Source organism: Rhipicephalus microplus, chromosome 9, assembly GCF_043290135.1.
Source record: "Rhipicephalus microplus isolate Deutch F79 chromosome 9, USDA_Rmic, whole genome shotgun sequence".
Taxonomy (NCBI): domain Eukaryota; kingdom Metazoa; phylum Arthropoda; class Arachnida; order Ixodida; family Ixodidae; genus Rhipicephalus; species Rhipicephalus microplus.
The window spans coordinates 35,861,045-35,878,584 of NC_134708.1; the positions used below are offsets into that span (position 1 = coordinate 35,861,045).

The following is a 17,540-nucleotide window of genomic DNA, read 5'->3' on the forward strand; positions in this document are numbered from 1 at the left end:
AAATATTCTATAGGTGTAAATTTTCACAGCTGTACATTTGCATAACTCTAAGCTAACAGGCCCTAAGCCGTAACTTTGTGGCTGCCCATTGTGTTTCATGTTGATTAACCGAAATTGTTCGCTGAATGATAATATTTCGGTTGCAGTTGAAGGTAGCAATTTCACATTAACAGCAGATGTGCGCATCAGATAGTCCAAAGTAACAATCATATCAATTATCCGCTCCGGATACTACTAAATAAACAGAGCAATATGTAACAAAGTAACCATGCACAATGCGTTTCACTATAAATGTGGTGGATATCATTTAATTTGTTATCACACAAAGTGCCATGCGCTCTGCAGCAATACAGTGGGAAGAGACCAATAACACTGATAAAAGAAAAAGAATGTAACAAGCTTTGGTTAGAAAACAGTAGATGAAAGGGTGCATCAGGTACAGTAAAAGATAAATACAGTAAAGACAGCACACTAGAAACCATACACTAAAAGAGAGATGTAACATAAAATCATACGTCATCTTCAGTTGCGTAGCCAGGGAGGACATTTCCAAATACACAAACTCCAGAGCAAAAATATATGAAGTATGACTGAAACCCCTCTCCTAAAAAAACATTGGCTACGCTACTAGTAGTTTAGATTCAGCCCGTGACAAAAAGCTGTCTAAGATGACAATTTGGACATCATTCAACAATCATAATTTCAGGCCGTAGCATCAGCTCAGCACCAAAATATAGGTCAAGAACTTGAGGTGATGGAAGATTGAAGGGCTGTACAAGTTTTTGCTCGTCTGTATTGTCGACAACATACGACCAGCGGTGACGATCGAATCTGACTGTCATGAGCACATCTACAAGCAGGAAAAGGCTTCCGCAGTAAATATACAGCCTTCTTATTTGGCCAAAAAGTGGCAGCTGTTGCTTCTCTAGGATGACTACATCGAACTTTTTGAAAACCAAGTTTTCCACCTCGGCAGAACCAACTTCCCACACTGGAATGCCAGGAGAGACAACTTTGCGCATGTATGAGCACAAGTCTTCTAGCTTCAGCTGCCTGGATCTTTTAGTCTGTATGCCACGGTCCACTTCTAAGTTGGAAAATTCGAAACTCTGCAGCAACTGGTGTCTTTCTGCGATAGACTTGCATATATTTCGAAAGTTTTGGTTGCGCTGTGCAATAGTTTTCATGTACTGGTGTTTGGCTTCATATCGCATGCACCAGTATTGCTTTAGTGGACCAAGTTCACTGATGAGCCGAGGGTAATGAATCAAGAAATGCAGTTTGGGTATTATTGCACCAGGGTAGAGAGCAGCAAATGAAGATAAAAAAAATCGTATTTCATCTTGCAGATATGCCAAATGGTCGTGAGGAATCTTGTCGGCAAATGTTATATCTGCAATGCTTCTCAGAAGTAGGTACACTTCCCAGTGCTCATTTTGTTTAGGAACAATATCTGCAAACATAAGAGAAAAAAATCTGAATAGGCACCACTTTTGAGAAGCTGTTCCCTTGTATGCACTTTGCCCATTAAGAAAGGATTTCACGACTTCTTCCGGTTTGTTCTTTTTGTCGTGAGCACCAAAAACGAATGTGCGGATACGATCAAGGTCTGAGTGCCTAATTACTCCAGAACGAAGCAGGCCTTGCAAAATGTGCCTTAATACATGTGGAATGGCTCCCTCCAGCACATCGTGCATCAAGTCCGGAGGCAGTTGCACTGTCACATCAAAATAGGCAACATCTGTGAGTGGAGATTCATCTTTAACGCCGTACAGTGCTGTGCCTAGCTGCCTATTTATTTTAGCACTTGCAACGTGGTTTTGGTGCAAGGGCAGATTTCGAACCTGAACATCACTCTCGTGAAAGGCAGTGTTGAACGCCGAGTTTGGTGAAGTACAAAATCTGCATGGACGACCACGGCTGAAAGAACACGTGAATCCGCCAAGTCGATTCATTGAAAGGTTATCACCGGAAAAGGCAACAAGAATCGCTCTCACCTTTACCGCAACAGAGTTCTTCCACAGAGTGAAACCAGTCATCCATAAAGCTGATACGTCATCTACAACTGGCTTCAAAATAACATTGATTCCGTGCTTGATGACAAGTCTATATGGTGCAACTAAAACTACATGGATAGAGCTGAGCTGTGATCTGTATTTGGCATGGATGTTTACCACGCTGAAATACACGACAAGGATTTTGTGAACACCCCGCTTTGACCCCAGCGGATTCACTATCTCCACTTCGTCGCTGTACAACACAAAAAAAAGCGTATACTGCGCGCCATCCTCGAGTAGTGCATGCAACTTTTCTTTGTATATGCAGCCATCCCTAAAATTATGCAGCGTTGGTGAAGGCGCTCCTGTTGAGAAATCTAGCTCTATGTGGTCGCGGAAGTTCTCAGAGGACATAAGATTTCGCATGACACCACTTATAGGAACAAACTGAAAAGTCTCACCAGCACCAAGATCACGCACTTCAGGCTTTACGTAGGGCAGGTGACGCTTGGCGAATTGCTCTCGCTTATATTTACTACTTGCTGCTTGAAAAATATCCTCTAAGAATTCACCAGCGAGTAACTTGCGCAGTTCGATTCCTGCCGACTCCATCGCGATGTTATTTTCAATGACAGAAGCGAATGTCCGAATTATGTCGAGAAAGGTAATCTTGAAGTCATTGAAAACACTTTCTGCCGTAGAGTGCGGTAGCTTGTGCACTTCTGCAACACGAAAAAAAAGTAAGCACAGCTGTTTTTTTATTTTCAGCACGAAGTCGTTGATTGTGGTCACTCGAGCAGTGGGAACAGAGACCGCATCGCATTCCGTGTTGATCATGTTCGACGAGCAACCAGATGAAAACATTTCACTGTGATCACCCACTGTGTCGTGCGCAGCGCAGCTTGTTGTGGCACGCACCGGTGGTTCTTCGAGGACTGTTGGTTCAACACCGGCTTCCTCTGCGTCATCCATGTCCATATATCGTCTGTGCACACGGTAAATGTGCCTTCGATAAGATTCGAACTCACTGTAGGTTTTCGCACACCCATCCACACCGCACATAATAGAAAATCTATTGTCGTGGCGATGGTCTCTTATGTGCCAGACGACTTTGCAGAGCTTCGTGGACGAGAACGCACATCTTGGGCATGAGTGTAACATGTTCACTCGCGGCAGTATTTGCGTACAGCCGCTGGGCGGTATTCTGGACTAAGTACGCCGACGGCTCACCATGATTACAGGTAGCTACATGGCAGACGTAACTGCAGTTCTATCCGTAGTTTTCACCAGCCGAACTGGGCCAGCATGGCTTACCATTTAGGACCAAAAAGTTGACAAGACGGCGGAGGGCGAAAAACATGAACCGGCAACACGTGGAAGCTCCGCATTCTTTGAGGGTTTTTGCACGGCCGGGCTAGACTGCACCTGGAAGGCGGGCGTCGTGGAGGAAGGGGGGGGGGGTGGGTGGCAAGGGTGAGATATTTTCACTGACAATAAGGATAAGGAGTAGTTGCCTTTACACGGGAATTCATGTGCCGTCTTAGCTGCGGGTAGCGAGAGGGTACACATTCCTACACGTGTCTAGCAGCGCCGTGAATATTGGTCGATGCAGAAACGGTTTCTTTCAAAATCAAGTTCAAGATCTAGTGAAGGATTCGACGAAACACCGTCTGGCGAGGGGCATACGTGTCTTGCAAATAAACAAACACTCGCCAAATTTGCAACGATATACGTTGCAATTAGCGAGCGTTTGTTTATTTGCAAAACAAGTTCAAGATTTGAAAAAGCCACGCTAAACTGGACGGACATGCTTTTCGTGGAAGTACACTGTGCAGGTGGATTTCTTGGACCTGCCCTTCATCGTGCCCGAAATACAGGCTGCCCGTAGGGAAAGCGCATGGGTTGGTTTACTTCATGCCACGCACGTGCTTATTGTGACATTTCATTCGTAGGGCAAGTATTGAACTTCCTGAGAAGCTACGGCAACATAAGAGCGATGTCCCCAAGTTCCAGTGACAAAGAGTACGTTCGCGGACCACGGCATCTATTTTCACAATGCCGGCGTCGTCGAACAAGATGCAGCTTATTTAAACAGGTTTTCGCGAAATCCTGGCCTATCCAAGACAGTCAGTCAGTCAACAAACTTTTTACACATTCCCCTGAGGAGCTGACGTCTTTCAAGACGGCTGGTCGGCTGCGGGCGGCACCCACGTCGGTACAGGAAGGGCATGCCCCTTTCGCAAGGAGACAGCCAGTAACTTCAACCGGCTTAAGGTGCGCTGCTAATCGAGTGCGCTCAATATAATTTCGCTCATCATGAAGAATAGGCACGACCCCACGGCAGGAAGAAAAAGTACGCGAATCGTGGAATTTTTTCTTGCAGCTAAAAAAAAAGAAGAAAAGAAGTGGATATTTCAAGGGCTAGTTTTTCTTTGTTAGTCTTGATATTGCACCTAAGAACAACAAAACAAAACATTTGTTTACTCCTTACTTTGATTGGCGTCCCTCTGTTTCAAGTAAAGTCCATTAATTAAAGGACTGCACAGCAAGCATAACCGCAATTAGTCTCCTAACCATGGTTATAGAAATTAAACGGGTGATTCCACGGGAGATAAGGTAATAAACCGAACTGAAGTGAGATCGACAGGAATCTGAAAAGGATGTATCACATTTGATTGAGTATTTCATATTTTATGTATATAGCACCAAGCAGCCCGAAAAGGAACCCAGTTTTCTTTTAAACTGCATAATTTATGGGATCAAAAATATGGAACATATTCAATGCGGGGGACCAATTTCATCACCCGTCGTTCTCGACAGGTGATGAGGGTGTTATAAGCAAACATTACCGTTGAATTTTTTGTGTGAAATGTATGCGACAGAAACAGTAAAGTAACATTTATGAAACGTACTTGTAAAGCGAAGGAAACTATTTTTGAAAAATTTCTGAATATGCAACACTAAGTATAAATTGTTGTTGGGCGATTTGATTTAACGTCAGTAGGGTACATAATACCGCAAACTTGGAAAAAACACAGATTCTAGTAAATAAGTAGGAGGGAGCAGAAAGGTCGTGCGATAAACTTCTTTGTTTATTTGAAAGAACAGGCCACCAGATTACAAATCTCTGCGAATGCGTGCGTCAAAATCGGTAAACACTGGTCACATTCGCGTGTCAGAAAGCTGCAGCTCGTTTTGGTAAAGTAAAATAGTCGTATCAATAATGTAAGCTGTGCCTCTTTTCTTAATGTCAAACGCCCCCAATAGCTCGCACTAATGTTTCGTTGCTTCTGCCTATTATCTTGACCTCGCGAAGCCGAGGATCACATCTGCAGGCTATACCATGCGCAGGTAAATACGCATTTCTTTTATTCTTTAGAGATAAAGGATGCTCCCGAGTCGGTCGTTGAGACAGCGTCCTGTTTGGCCTACGTACGTATTCCCACACGACAGCGGTATTTATGCAACCGTCACGCATTTCACATAAGGTATGGTGTGCTTCTTCAGGCATCCAGGCATTTCTGTCAACGTGGCTGACCCACGGACACCGTCCAGCCAACTTGTGTGGTGCCGAGATTACGCCCACGTACCATGCTTATTCCAGCTCACAATCATCAAAAGGTAGCAAAGGTTTGCTTTTGCGTCCACGTCTGGTGATGATGTAAAAATTTGAACGACTCTCGAGTGCAACGATCCCGGCGGCGATACCAAATGTTTGTTTTGTCGAGAAGTGGGTGACACGTGTTATTGGTACCTACTTTACACAGTGTTTAGACTTGAGTGAATAGCCGTTTGTAGAAGAATTATTAAGATGCTCGCTTAGCCGAATGTTTACACACCGACACCAACTCGAACAATCAGCCATTTTTACACACCAACCCGGTTGCCCCACGTACACCCACCTCAGTTGTCTATTGGCACAATGGTCACAGTAACTTAGAGTGGTCTAGAGTGGCTATAGACCACTCTGGGCTCCGTGTTTCGGAGCACAAACCGAGATCTCAACCAAAAAGTGTCACTTTTTTTGGTCTAGTGAAATATGCCGATGGAATATGCATGCCGATTCGACGCTGCAGTGTACTGGTTTAATATGGCAGACAGTGTGCCATCTTAAGAAGCGGAGGTTGGGAATACTTTCTAAGAAGAATAATAAAACATTAATTGGACAACTGCAGATCGAGAAGACATACGCGCCCGATATGTTTGAACTCTTTAGTGTGATTCAGCGGTCCTCTGGATACCATTCAATTGTACGATATGCCGGGGCCATCCTGATTAAATGCGTCGCAGTGGTCTAGCTAAACTATATATGGTCATATCTCCGACGAGCTTTGTAAAGGCAGCCACCCGCCCCATTATTCTGTCAACTAACATGATTTTAATTAGAACTAACAGACAATGACTCCAAGAAATATATAGAGGGTGTTATTAGAAGTAATTGCAATGTACATGTAAAGAAAGAAAATGGCATGGAAAGATAGCAGTCCGCTGGTAGGGACCAAACCTGTGACCTTCGAATAACGCATGCGATGCTCCAGAGCAGGGGTTCGCAACCTGCGGCCCGCGAGGCACTACTATATATGTGGCCCCGGCAGGACGTCCACCCCCCCCTCTCCTTCTAACCTTATTTCTTCGTATACTTAAAGGACCAGGCAGTTTTGGCCTAAAATGCAATTTTTTTAGTAACCAATGTTTAATTGGAACCTCATGACGCGTGCTTAAAATAAACATGATTTTACAGTTTTTTTACATTATCCCTTTGCTCGCAAAGCCCCCCCCCCCCCTTCCATTTGGCCCGTCGCTGTGCCAACTTCTGCTCTAGAGCATCGCACGTGTCGAAGGTTCGGTCCCTGACTGCGGTAAGTTACCTTTTCGTCCACTTTTATTTCGTCAAACTTACATTGCAATAACTACGAATAACATTCCCTATACTATCTCTGGCATCATTGTCTGTTAGTCCTCATTAATATTCTGTCGAACAAAGAAAAACGAGCCGTTCAGTTTTCACTTCTTTCCTTCAGCCAATGTATGTATATCTTTCCTAACAGAACAACAAGACCTTGAAGCAACAAAAAAAATTTCTCACACAGGTTTTGATAGTGAATATTACCTACATGCAACACAATCACTCCATTAGAGTCTCTCTCGGAGTGAGACCGTGCGGAAGTGACATAATATCGCTTGTAGAATAAATGATGTTGACACCGGTGATTGTTTTGTCACGAACTCAATGGCCACGATAAATGAAATCTTAGCACTTCATTCACGTGCTCGGAGAACATATTCAAGTTCTCATCGAATGGCCGAGAGATAACAGAATTCTTTGCCTACATTATGCTTGAAGCAGTTTGTTTTTACGAGTGGCCTTGAAAACTGTGTCTCACACCTTTCAAAACAACACGTGGGGAGCTGCATCACACTATCTGAAATAACACAACCGCTGCTTAATTAGTATTGAGCGAAGTGGTAGCTGCACATGACTTCTGTCGTCGTAAATTCACGTTAAAACGGACGTGGCATCTGCCTACACGAGCGAGTCATGCAGCAGAGAATTAATATAAATTAATTAATTTGTGCGCTCGATGCACACAAATTGAATTGAGTTAGCTTCTTTGTGGTGGTCTTACTTATTTGTACCAATGTCCATCTGGTTAAGCGCATAATTGTAAGCTATATAAACATGGAAGGTGGTGGCGCGTTACAGTGTCGAACGTTAGGGGGGGGGGGGGGCAGTGGTTTTCAGAATCGGAAAAGAAAGGAAAAGTGAACCCCGCAAATATTTGCCGCCAACTGCGACACCTGAGCAGTGGTTCACTGGGGAAGGGGGATAATAGACTAGAGTGGAGAGATGAAATGGGAATAAGAAAGCGAGAGAAGAGACCAGGAAAAAAAAAGGGGGGGGAGAACTTGTTCTCTTTTCATGCCCTTCTACTCACTCGCTGTCCCCAACTGGACCGGCATAATGAATAAGATGTTCTTTATTACCTTCGCATGCCAGCTACAGGTTTCAGACAGGACAAATTTCCGCTGCACAGAGCCAAATGGTCTTCAAGATTCAAAATTTTAACAACAGACAGCGTCGTTGTGATAGTTACCTTCAGGAGGCGCTGATTACTGAAACGCGGCAGGGGGCGCACACATCGACGGAAGCTGAGCCAGGCTAGGGTGGCTAGCCAGGCAAAGAGCAGGTTGTCGCAGTGTGAACGTGTCAGCAGCTTTCCTCCCGCGCCCACGTGCTTGTGTATTCATGGAGCCGCCGGAATTCCAATATTTGGTGTCATTTCAAGGCCGCAAGAAGATTATTTCTGCTCGTGGACCGACGGAGGCGGACATTTTGGAAGCCTTGAAGACGACAGACTTTGGCCATTCTTTGCAAGCATGCCGGATTGAGGTATGTTGTCTCTATCCTGAAGTGCATCGAATTGCATTGTGACAGTGGCCCAAACAGTACTGATTATATTCCGTTGTTAGCACGTGCTTCAACAGTTTTACCAAGCATGCGCTCGCGCTTTTCGAAGCGTGGGGCTTTTCTTGCCCTGCTCTCTCACTGGAGCTGTCGGCCCGCGAAGCGTGCACGTGGTCTCGGAGTTGCTGATGGGAGATGTAAACCAGGTTTAATCTCCGCTTCGGCGGCGCGCAACCACCCTTTGCTGGCATTCGCAGTGGTTGTGTTGCGATAATGTAATGGTGCGAATCGGCTATCGGGGTGGTTTTAAAAAAAAAGTGAAGAAATAAGTGTGGCCTCGTAACTGTGGCTCACTTCGGAGGTCAACTCAACAACACTGCACCGAGGATGGGGAAGTGGGAATGACAGATGTAGAGGATGAGAGGTGAAAATGGTAAAAAAAAATGCGCACTCGATCTGTCTCTCGGAGGCACGCACGAACTTTCATTAGCGGAAAGTGGGGCAGCGCGCTTGGTCATCCAGTTATCGAGCAGGCAATGCACCAAGACACGGCGTTGGTAAGATGAGTGGCCGTCGCTGAGTTCGTTTCCTGGTGTTCAAATTGAGCGAGATTGTTCACGAATAAAGGCATAGCTAGGATGTTAAGAGGTTAGGTATGTAAGGAGATCAGCAAAAAAAAGTAAGACTTTTGTACCGCACGTAAAACATGAAATCAATAAAATTGGACTACAAGAAAGACTTATTATCAATTTCGAAGGACATGGAATAGGCTAATTTCTGTGGTTACTGCATGTATCTTCCATAGTGAAAATAGCGTGGGTGCAGAAGCTGCTTGTTAGCATCGGCATGCGCAGGGTTCCCCTCTGAAGAGGGGGGCTGGGTGAAGGTTGCACGCCGGGCACGTTCTCTCCCCCCACCCCGAAATTTTTTTTCGCTCTGCCTACACAGAACAAAATGAACGTTTACCTGCCCGGTACCCACTATAGATCAGAAACGTGCCCTCCCCTCTGAAAAAGATATCTGCATACTACCCTGGCTGACTTTGCGCTGCCTTCTGAAACTCAGCACCCCTCTCCCTATTGTGTCAATGAGTGGGGCAAACATGGCGACCCCCTTCTACGTCTTAATTGACAATAGGGTGAGGGGCGGGGGGACCGCCAGCTGTGCTCCCAGGTATGCTCGTCAGAAACTGAAAATTCTCAAAGCTAGCGTAAAGTGTTGTGTGTGTGTGTGTGTGTGTGTGTGTGTGTGTGTGTGTGTGTGTGTGTGTGTGTGTGTGTGTGTGTGTGTGTGTGTGTGTGTGTGTGTGTGTGTGTGTGTGTGTGTGCGTGTGTGTGTGTGTGTGTGTGCGTGCGTGTGTGTGCGTGCGTGTGTGTGTGTGTGTGTGTGTGTGCGTGCGTGTGTGTGCGCGTGCGTGCGTGTGCGTGTGTGTATGTGTGCGTGCGTGCGTGCGTGCGTGCGTGCGCGCGCAGTCTTGTGTTCTGGATGCTTGTTCACCAATGCTGTACGTTTGCCCCACGGTCGGCATTTCTGTCTCGCAGGTGTCGTTAGGTGTGTTTAATGCTTTGTATTCTTTGATATATTGTGTTGCTTTGTGTAGTGAAATCATCAATAATTATTAGGTGTGTGAGTATTCAAATTACCAATGGAATAGCGACGGATCCTTTATCTCTATTTAGCTATTTCATTGCCGAAATGTGTGCACTCGAAACATTAATGGGCTATCAACACTGTATTTATTAGCGCATGATTTCGCTTCTGCAAAAAACTATGGTGTTGCCAAGCGGTGGTGTTGGATGTTGAAACACAGTTTGAATTTTAGCCATTTTTGTAAAGGTGATAGCTGCCAGGTAAAGCCAGCTACATAGGTCAGAGAAAGTGTTTCCCAGAAACAGTCTGGAAGATAGAAGTGCAGCATAGCGTTCTTGCAGAGTAATATGAGAAGCACGATCATAAGATCGACTTCGACATCGCTTCTGTTCTTGAAACAGAAAGGAATCTATGAAGGAGGCTCTTGTTCAAATGCTGTTACATTCAGAACACACCTGTAAACATGAACCGGTCGTTAGGAACAATTCCCTCTGTATACGTTCACAGCCTCCGATACGCGAGAGAAAGAGAAAGCAGGGGCCATTGTCAAACAAGACGGGGAGATGCTTCCATGACCAATATAGTCATCTCCTTAGGAAAATACCGAATTGGTTCCGAAACGTCGAGATCTCTACGAACTTGGCTAGAGCCATTTCTAATTTCTAAATTGTGATACACTGTAGAAGAAAAGTTTGACGACAGAGATAACAACAGAGCTAAAAAATTTGCTTCAGCTTAGCGCACGCAAGAAATGCAGCCTAATAATTCCTTCAACGTGCGAAAATATAAGGCTCCATGGTCTATTGAATGAAGACTTGTGCCATTAGCGTATACAGTATTTTATAGATAGCAGATACTGTGAGTGTGGTTTTTCGTTGTAGCACAGTGATTATCTTCTGCTAGTACAGCAATCATTAAATGCTTTTGTTTATTTCTAATTGATGTTATGAAACAGTGAAATTTCACAAGTTTAATTGTCACTATTTCACAAATCTGAACTTACTGATACCGAATGTCCAGACGAGTAATTTACAATGCTCTTTACAATACATACATTAAGGGTTTCTCGACAATACACACGGCATCATGATAATAATAAAAAAAAACAGGACAAGTAAAGTGATTCTAGGGTGCTATTGAATATAACATTGGTAGTCTGCTTACTTCAGGTTCTGTGCCTATTGAGGTAACTTTATGGGAATTTGAACATCACATCTGAATCTCTTTCAGGTATACAACGTCCGACATGATGAATTTGTGGACCCACCAGCTGGCCATGTCTTCTCTGAGAAAGATAAAATCAGGCTTGTGTGCAGTGAAAACTTCTTAATGAGCTGCAGGTCAGTACCTAAATTTCAGGTGCCAAGTTTAATATTGCTTTTGGAAAACTGCATCACTTACTAGCCTCTGTTTTCAGCACAACTGACAAAGTGACAGCAGTGCATGAAGGTAGCCTGCCCAAGACCCTTGAAAGTAATGAGCAGTCACCTAGTCAGCAGCTTGCCTGCTGTGAAAATGATTATAGGCTACCACCTGTGCCCTTAGATATTAAGGATGCGATTGAAAGGACACAACCAGGAAAAGTGTCCAGTCACACTAAATCCCGCATTGTAGGGTGGATTGCAAATCATCTCATGACTATAACAGTGTAAGTATAGGCATGTATTTGCATGTGTTTAATTCAGTACAGGTTTTAAAGTTGCTCTTTTTTACAGCTATCCAGGAAGCCTCTACGAAGCAGCTGCAAAATCTCTCGTGTTGGAATATCCAGTGCTAAGGGACACTATTGGCACAGGCTGGGTAAGCACTAAAGCAATGGCATTCCTATAACTTTATTGGGATGTCATACATGTTGGTGAGCTAGACTGCAGGTGCCCTTCAAGTTATTTTGTTCTTGGAGAGCATTCAAGAAGTTTCAACCCCATATTTATTACATTTGAATAATTGCCATGCATGTTCTTAGAGTCGTTTCATCGAACTCTGATAATGGCAGACATTAACTTGAGGGTTTGATAATAATCATCAACTAGGTGCCCATGGCCAATATATTCATATCATGCATTAATAAAGTTAAAAACTGGCCCTGGTTATAAGCTTTAACACCGGTTTAAGAGGATAAATACAGATGTAATGCATCGCTTCTGGGGATTGAATATTACCACTAATGGTATATGTAGTTTCTAATCACAGCTTGAATAGAGGCTCACACAAGCTCAGTTCTGCGACTGAAATGCCACGATCTTCGCCATGCCGCATGGCTCCAGCACATACATAAAATGCAGGAACCGGAGTTTGGAATGAGCAGATAAAGCTAAAATACAACAGATATGCTGATATTACTAGGAACAGCTAAATTTGCCAGGTATTGTCACCTGAATCTGCTTCTGCCCCATAGCAGGTTAAAAGCAGTGTATCAAGGTTCCCAAAGAATCATTTGCTTCAAAAGTGACCATGTTCAAAGAGGACAGTGTCCACTGTGCGGAAATTTGAAATAATAAAAAAAATTGTTGTTTCCAGGACTCATGGAAAGTCTCCTTGAAATACAAATTCGCATATATGAGGAAGTCTCTGTGCACAGTTCCAGCTGTTCAAGCAGCGAGAGCAGCTTACGGAAAACGCAAAGACTTAGAAGAAAGCACCAATACTAAGCGGCACTGCCATGTGGTAAGTGAAACGTCAAATGGACTGGTACATAGAACTCAACTATGAAGTCACTCTTATTTTATGTGTGAGCTACTGAAGTAAAACATTATTCATGTTTTTAACGATATAACCTCTTCATATCAACACATTAAGAAGCCAGGCAAGTTTTCAGGGCCATATTGACAGTTAAAGTATAGTAAATGCAAAATAAGACAAAATAAATTTGGTAAACAAAAAAATCATCTTATCTCCTATGGAGAACAAAACAACAACTTTCACAGTTTTCATGCAAGGCTCTATTATTTGAGTCAAGATGGTAACGCTCTATCAAACTTCTATGTGTCCCTGTATGTTTAAAACTCGGCGTTTCAGCAAGTGCCGCGGGCATGTTGCTCGATTCCTCATTCTTTTCTTCATTTTGTAGCTAGGTTCCCGACTTGGCTGATTCCATGCTCCTTGGTTAGCAAGTAGTAGATTTATTGCTCGGTATCAGCTTGTTATTGACATCATGCATCATTCCAGCTTTAAATATTGTGTTCTACATTTTGCACCATACTTATCACTGAAAGTGACTGACAATCCTTTGATTCAACTATTAAACTCGCATGAGTACTGAAATAAGTGGACAGGTGAAATCAAACTACTGCAGCTCAGTGAGCATGTGATGTGAAAGCTCCAACCAGCGATAATTAATGCCCTTTCAGTGGCCACCATAAACAATGCCCATATGCTATGCTTGGCTTCAATATCTGTCTGTCCTCTACATTAGAAAAGCTCCTTATTGCTCTTTATTTGTTGACTACACCATGTAACTATACATAAACCAATGTTTTTCCAGAAGCTTTTTAGAGGTGAACATTTTTTTTTGGGGGGGAGGCAAGATACATATTAGGTTCGAAATTTCAAGTTTTCAAACTTTCTTTTTATATGAAAGAACAAGCACTACTAACTAATATCTGGTCAAAGTTTTACATATATGACATACATATAAAGGCAACAACTCTTGTATTCTAACACCGACACCGCAGTTGGCAATATTTAAAATCAGTGTTACCTCTTCAGACTCCTTCTGATATAGGTAGGAGGCGTGGTTCACTGGTTTTACACACACATTTGCGATATGCTGGTTCACAAGGTGTAAATTTGGAAGTGGTGAAGTGCCGAGGTGGTCGACATTGGAGAGAATCATTGTGAGAACTTTGATATTAACATAATTTATGACACACTCGCAGAGCAAGATGGTATCAGTACACACTGCTTCAGTTCTCTTACGTAAGTCAACCCTGTAATTGAGTTCTCTACACATGTCCAGTTCAAAAAAATGCCAACATTCTTCAACTGAGCTAGCAAAAAGTTGAGTTTTCATGTCTGCCTATTTCATGTCATTTGTCGTGATCTTTCACTGTGCAGTACCATCTTTTTTTTGCTGATTAGATTGTAGATCTCTCCCAACATGTCGCTTCTCAGCATGATGAGGCTACAATTAATAGCCATATTGACTACATGGTGAAAGAAATCAAGCGGCCTATTCCTGACATGCAAAAACTCGGTGATTCTATGGAGCAGACAAGACCATCTAGACAGAAGTGGATGAAGGAAATGAGGCCATCAACAGCAGATGTGGTGCTGAAATACCCTGCTTTGGCAAAGGCTGAAATGGTGAGCAGAAACAGCTGTGGTTTTGATCCTGCTGCAGAAATGTATGTGAGAGAACTTAACAATGAGTTTTTTTATGTTATCGATAGTTGCAAATTTGTTGGTGATTCGGTACAATTTTTTTGTCGTTCTAGCTTCATGAGGAGTTCATTGCTCTCACTGGCGTTAACTTAGAAAAAAAGGTCCTGGAATTTATAAACCGGTATGGAGACCGGTGTTTTGAGCTTGCGAAGTGTCGTCGTTGCGCGAAGGAAGCTGTGAAAGCAATTGAAGAAGAAGTCGAGGCACTGGATGGTGACGAAAAGAAATGTACGTGTAGAAGCTTGCCAGCTTTTCCAGTTTTCCCAAATTTCCAAACTTTTATAAGTCATTTTCATAGGAGTATTACTGTCAATGCCCTTATATGTGAAAGTTTGATGTGCCTAAAAATATTTCGTCAACAGATCGCTTTGCCGTTGGCATTGTCGAGTTGCTGCCCATGCTCCTAAAGGAGCAGCCGCGATTTCTGCAGGGACCGGTGAGCTTATTTGCTTTACCTTTTTTTATATCAGCTAGTATACTTTTCATCAGTGATGCTGATTTTATGTATTACTCATTTTACAGGACACCTACCCTGCCCTTTCGCTGAAGGGCAAAAATGCCTCTGAAGCTACAAACATAGTTGCGAGCTTTGAAGGGCTTAGTGTAGAGGTGCTTGATGTAATTGCAGGTATGACGGCGCTTATGGAAATATACTGGATATTCGATGTCAAGTACAGTGGCGCCAACAAAAAAACATTCACTCTACTTGAACATTTCTGTGGCTTGCCGACAAGTGCAAAGCAGATGCCGCTAGTCATACGGCAAATATCATCGCTTGAAAAGGCAACTTAAGTTATGCCTACAGACGTGTGTTATCAATAAATGTTTTCATATAAAAATGCACTGTGTGGCATATTTCATTGCTCCCTGGCTTTTGGAACAATGCATTGTTTTGTTCCTGACAATGTCAGCCGCATAAACCTGTGGTTTTATACGGCCGTTGACACTCAGCAGTGAATTTGGAGGTGTGTTCGTAGTGTCTTTCATGATAATATATTTCGCAGTGTGGAACAGAACCAGGTGTTTTCCAAGAAAAAGTGCTAAATACCATGATGCAATACATTGGCAATTATTCTGATTTTATATGTATAGTGCATATCTATATTATTGGTATATATACCCGCATTTTCGTCGCATTCATTACAGCTACAATGTTCTCGGTAAAATATGGCCATCAGAATAATCAATTCAACTAACCTGGTGTGCACACAATTGTGTATTCGAAGAGTCTGTCGTACCTCCATACCAGCCGTAGCTAGTAAGAACGTAGCATCGATTACTAACATATTAGCTTCGTAACTTTGGAAGAAGGTAGTGGAACTTGCTACTTTTGGGTAGCAACGGCTTGTCACATATGTTACAACCATATTATAGTAATGGGAGTAGTAGTAACTATTGCTACATATGCCGTTACTAACAGGAAGTAGTAATGGCAAGGCCAGTAACAGTTACTACCCTTGTTGTTGCTACCTGCTGTTAGTAACAGCAACGGTAGTAAGGATTCCTACCCTTGCTTTTACTAGCTGCTGCTAGGAACGGCAAGAGTAGTAACAGTGACTACGCTTGCCGTTACTAACTCCCGTTACTAACAGGGTTGTAACATATGTGACAAACTGTTACTACCCAAAAGTAGCAAGTAGCACTACTTTTTTTTTAAGAGTGTTAGGCTGAATCACAGCCCGAACCTTGATACACCGAAACCCCGGCTTAACAAACCCCCATATTACAAAATATAGGTTAAAGTAAGTAAATGAAGACTAATCTTTGTGAGAAAAATGGCTTCATGAAAAATTTTTGTATATAAAGAAATTATTTTCGTGTAAGACGCAACTTTGTTATGATGAGGTTTGAGTGTACTTTGTAAGTCGCACGTATGCACTCTATCTTTTTCTCTATTTTTTTTCTCTATGGCTATCTCATACAACTAGACGGCTGCATTAAATTCTCCCGGTAAATTCCAAAGCATAGAAGATCGCTGCATGGTAAAGCGTGTTACTTACCGTACATTCAAAGTTCAAACAACGGTGAGAACCCGATTGTATGAAGAAAGCCTCGATCTTCGGAGAAATTGAGAAACAAACGTGAAAGCGGAAAGGGAAGCAAGAAGGAGAGAGAAACTGATGAGTACCCAGCGAAAGCAAATTTGTCTTCCACAGCCTCAGTCGGCGGCTCGAAGTAATGGTGTTATGCGCGCTTTCTCTTGGCATGTTATTTTAAACGGAACCAGTAGCCAAGTAGGCCACTCGACAGTTTTAGACATCTACGAGAGATTGACGGCCCCTTTGCACCCTCCACTTCTCCGCGTCAGCTGCTGTCGTATTGCGCGGAAGTGTTAGCCCCCTGCCACAACTTCACCTCGTGATCGTTAATGCCAGTCGCAGTGCCCTATCCCAGGATGCTAGGACGCTTATGCTCCCAGTGGTCCGCATCTGAGGAAAACAAGCGGCATGCCGTAATTTGGCGACGTTCGGCCAGCGAGCATCGTACAGGCGCGACATTACTTTGTCAAAAAGACGCAATGTCTAGGTCCCGTAGTTTACGGTCTACAATAAGCATGGCTGATGCTGCTTGTTCGACTTTTTTCTTTGCTATTCACACTACAATAGAAGCTTCTGTAGCGTGCTGTTTTCTAGTGTGCCCAAAACGGTACAAGCAGCCATGTGTATATCGTGATAGCTGAACAATCAGGGAAGGAGAAGCTTTAAGTTCTTTTTTTTTTTTGCATGAAGGGCTAAGACTGGGATCACCCTCAAATTTAGGCAATATCTCGCGGAACATATTGAACCCAGAAATAGCTTTTCAATGGCAGATAGCTCGTGTGGTTCTTTCCCTACATTCGCATTACCAGTGTGTATGTGATCTTTGTTATATCTGTAGTCTAATTGCATGGTGTGTGTTAGATAGATAAAGAGAGCGAGAGAGGAAAGGGAGAGAGAGCATAGCTGACCGGCATACATACGTCTGACGCATCAACCCAGCAACTCATTCAAAACTGCTCACCAGCAGAGAATAAAATCGGACTGAAGTAAAGCAAGAGCAGGTAGTTTACTTGATTTTTACATTATTTCTTAACAATTACTGGAATGTTAACATCAAAAAGCGAAGTCCACATACGCTGCTCAGTATATATTTCACGCTGCTAGAAATAGCCCAGCGCGCAGCTACGA

At 43.2% G+C, this 17,540-nt stretch overlaps 1 protein-coding gene across 1 annotated transcript; it reads left to right on the forward strand.

Annotated features, from left to right (window-relative positions):
* Nucleotides 1-3,470: 3,470 nt before the first annotated feature.
* LOC142771661 (sterile alpha motif domain-containing protein 3-like) lies at nucleotides 3,471-15,214 on the forward strand. The gene is made up of 9 exons (XM_075873444.1): nucleotides 3,471-8,388; nucleotides 11,224-11,333; nucleotides 11,411-11,641; nucleotides 11,709-11,793; nucleotides 12,511-12,657; nucleotides 14,071-14,295; nucleotides 14,427-14,601; nucleotides 14,736-14,809; nucleotides 14,896-15,214. Exons 1-9 carry the CDS (start codon nucleotides 8,245-8,247, stop codon nucleotides 15,163-15,165), a joined length of 1,461 nt encoding a protein of 486 aa, XP_075729559.1. The 5' UTR covers nucleotides 3,471-8,244; the 3' UTR covers nucleotides 15,166-15,214.
* The last annotated feature ends 2,326 nt before the right edge of the window (nucleotides 15,215-17,540 follow it).

Coding starts and splice junctions, on each gene's coding strand:
- LOC142771661 (XM_075873444.1), top strand. CDS start 8,245: ATGGAGCCGCCGGAATTCCAATATTTGGTGTCATTTCAAGGCCGCAAG. Junction 8,389..11,223: donor TGCAAGCATGCCGGATTGAG/GTATGTTGTCTC, acceptor AATCTCTTTCAG/GTATACAACGTCCGACATGA. Junction 14,602..14,735: donor GGATGGTGACGAAAAGAAAT/GTACGTGTAGAA, acceptor TTTCGTCAACAG/ATCGCTTTGCCGTTGGCATT.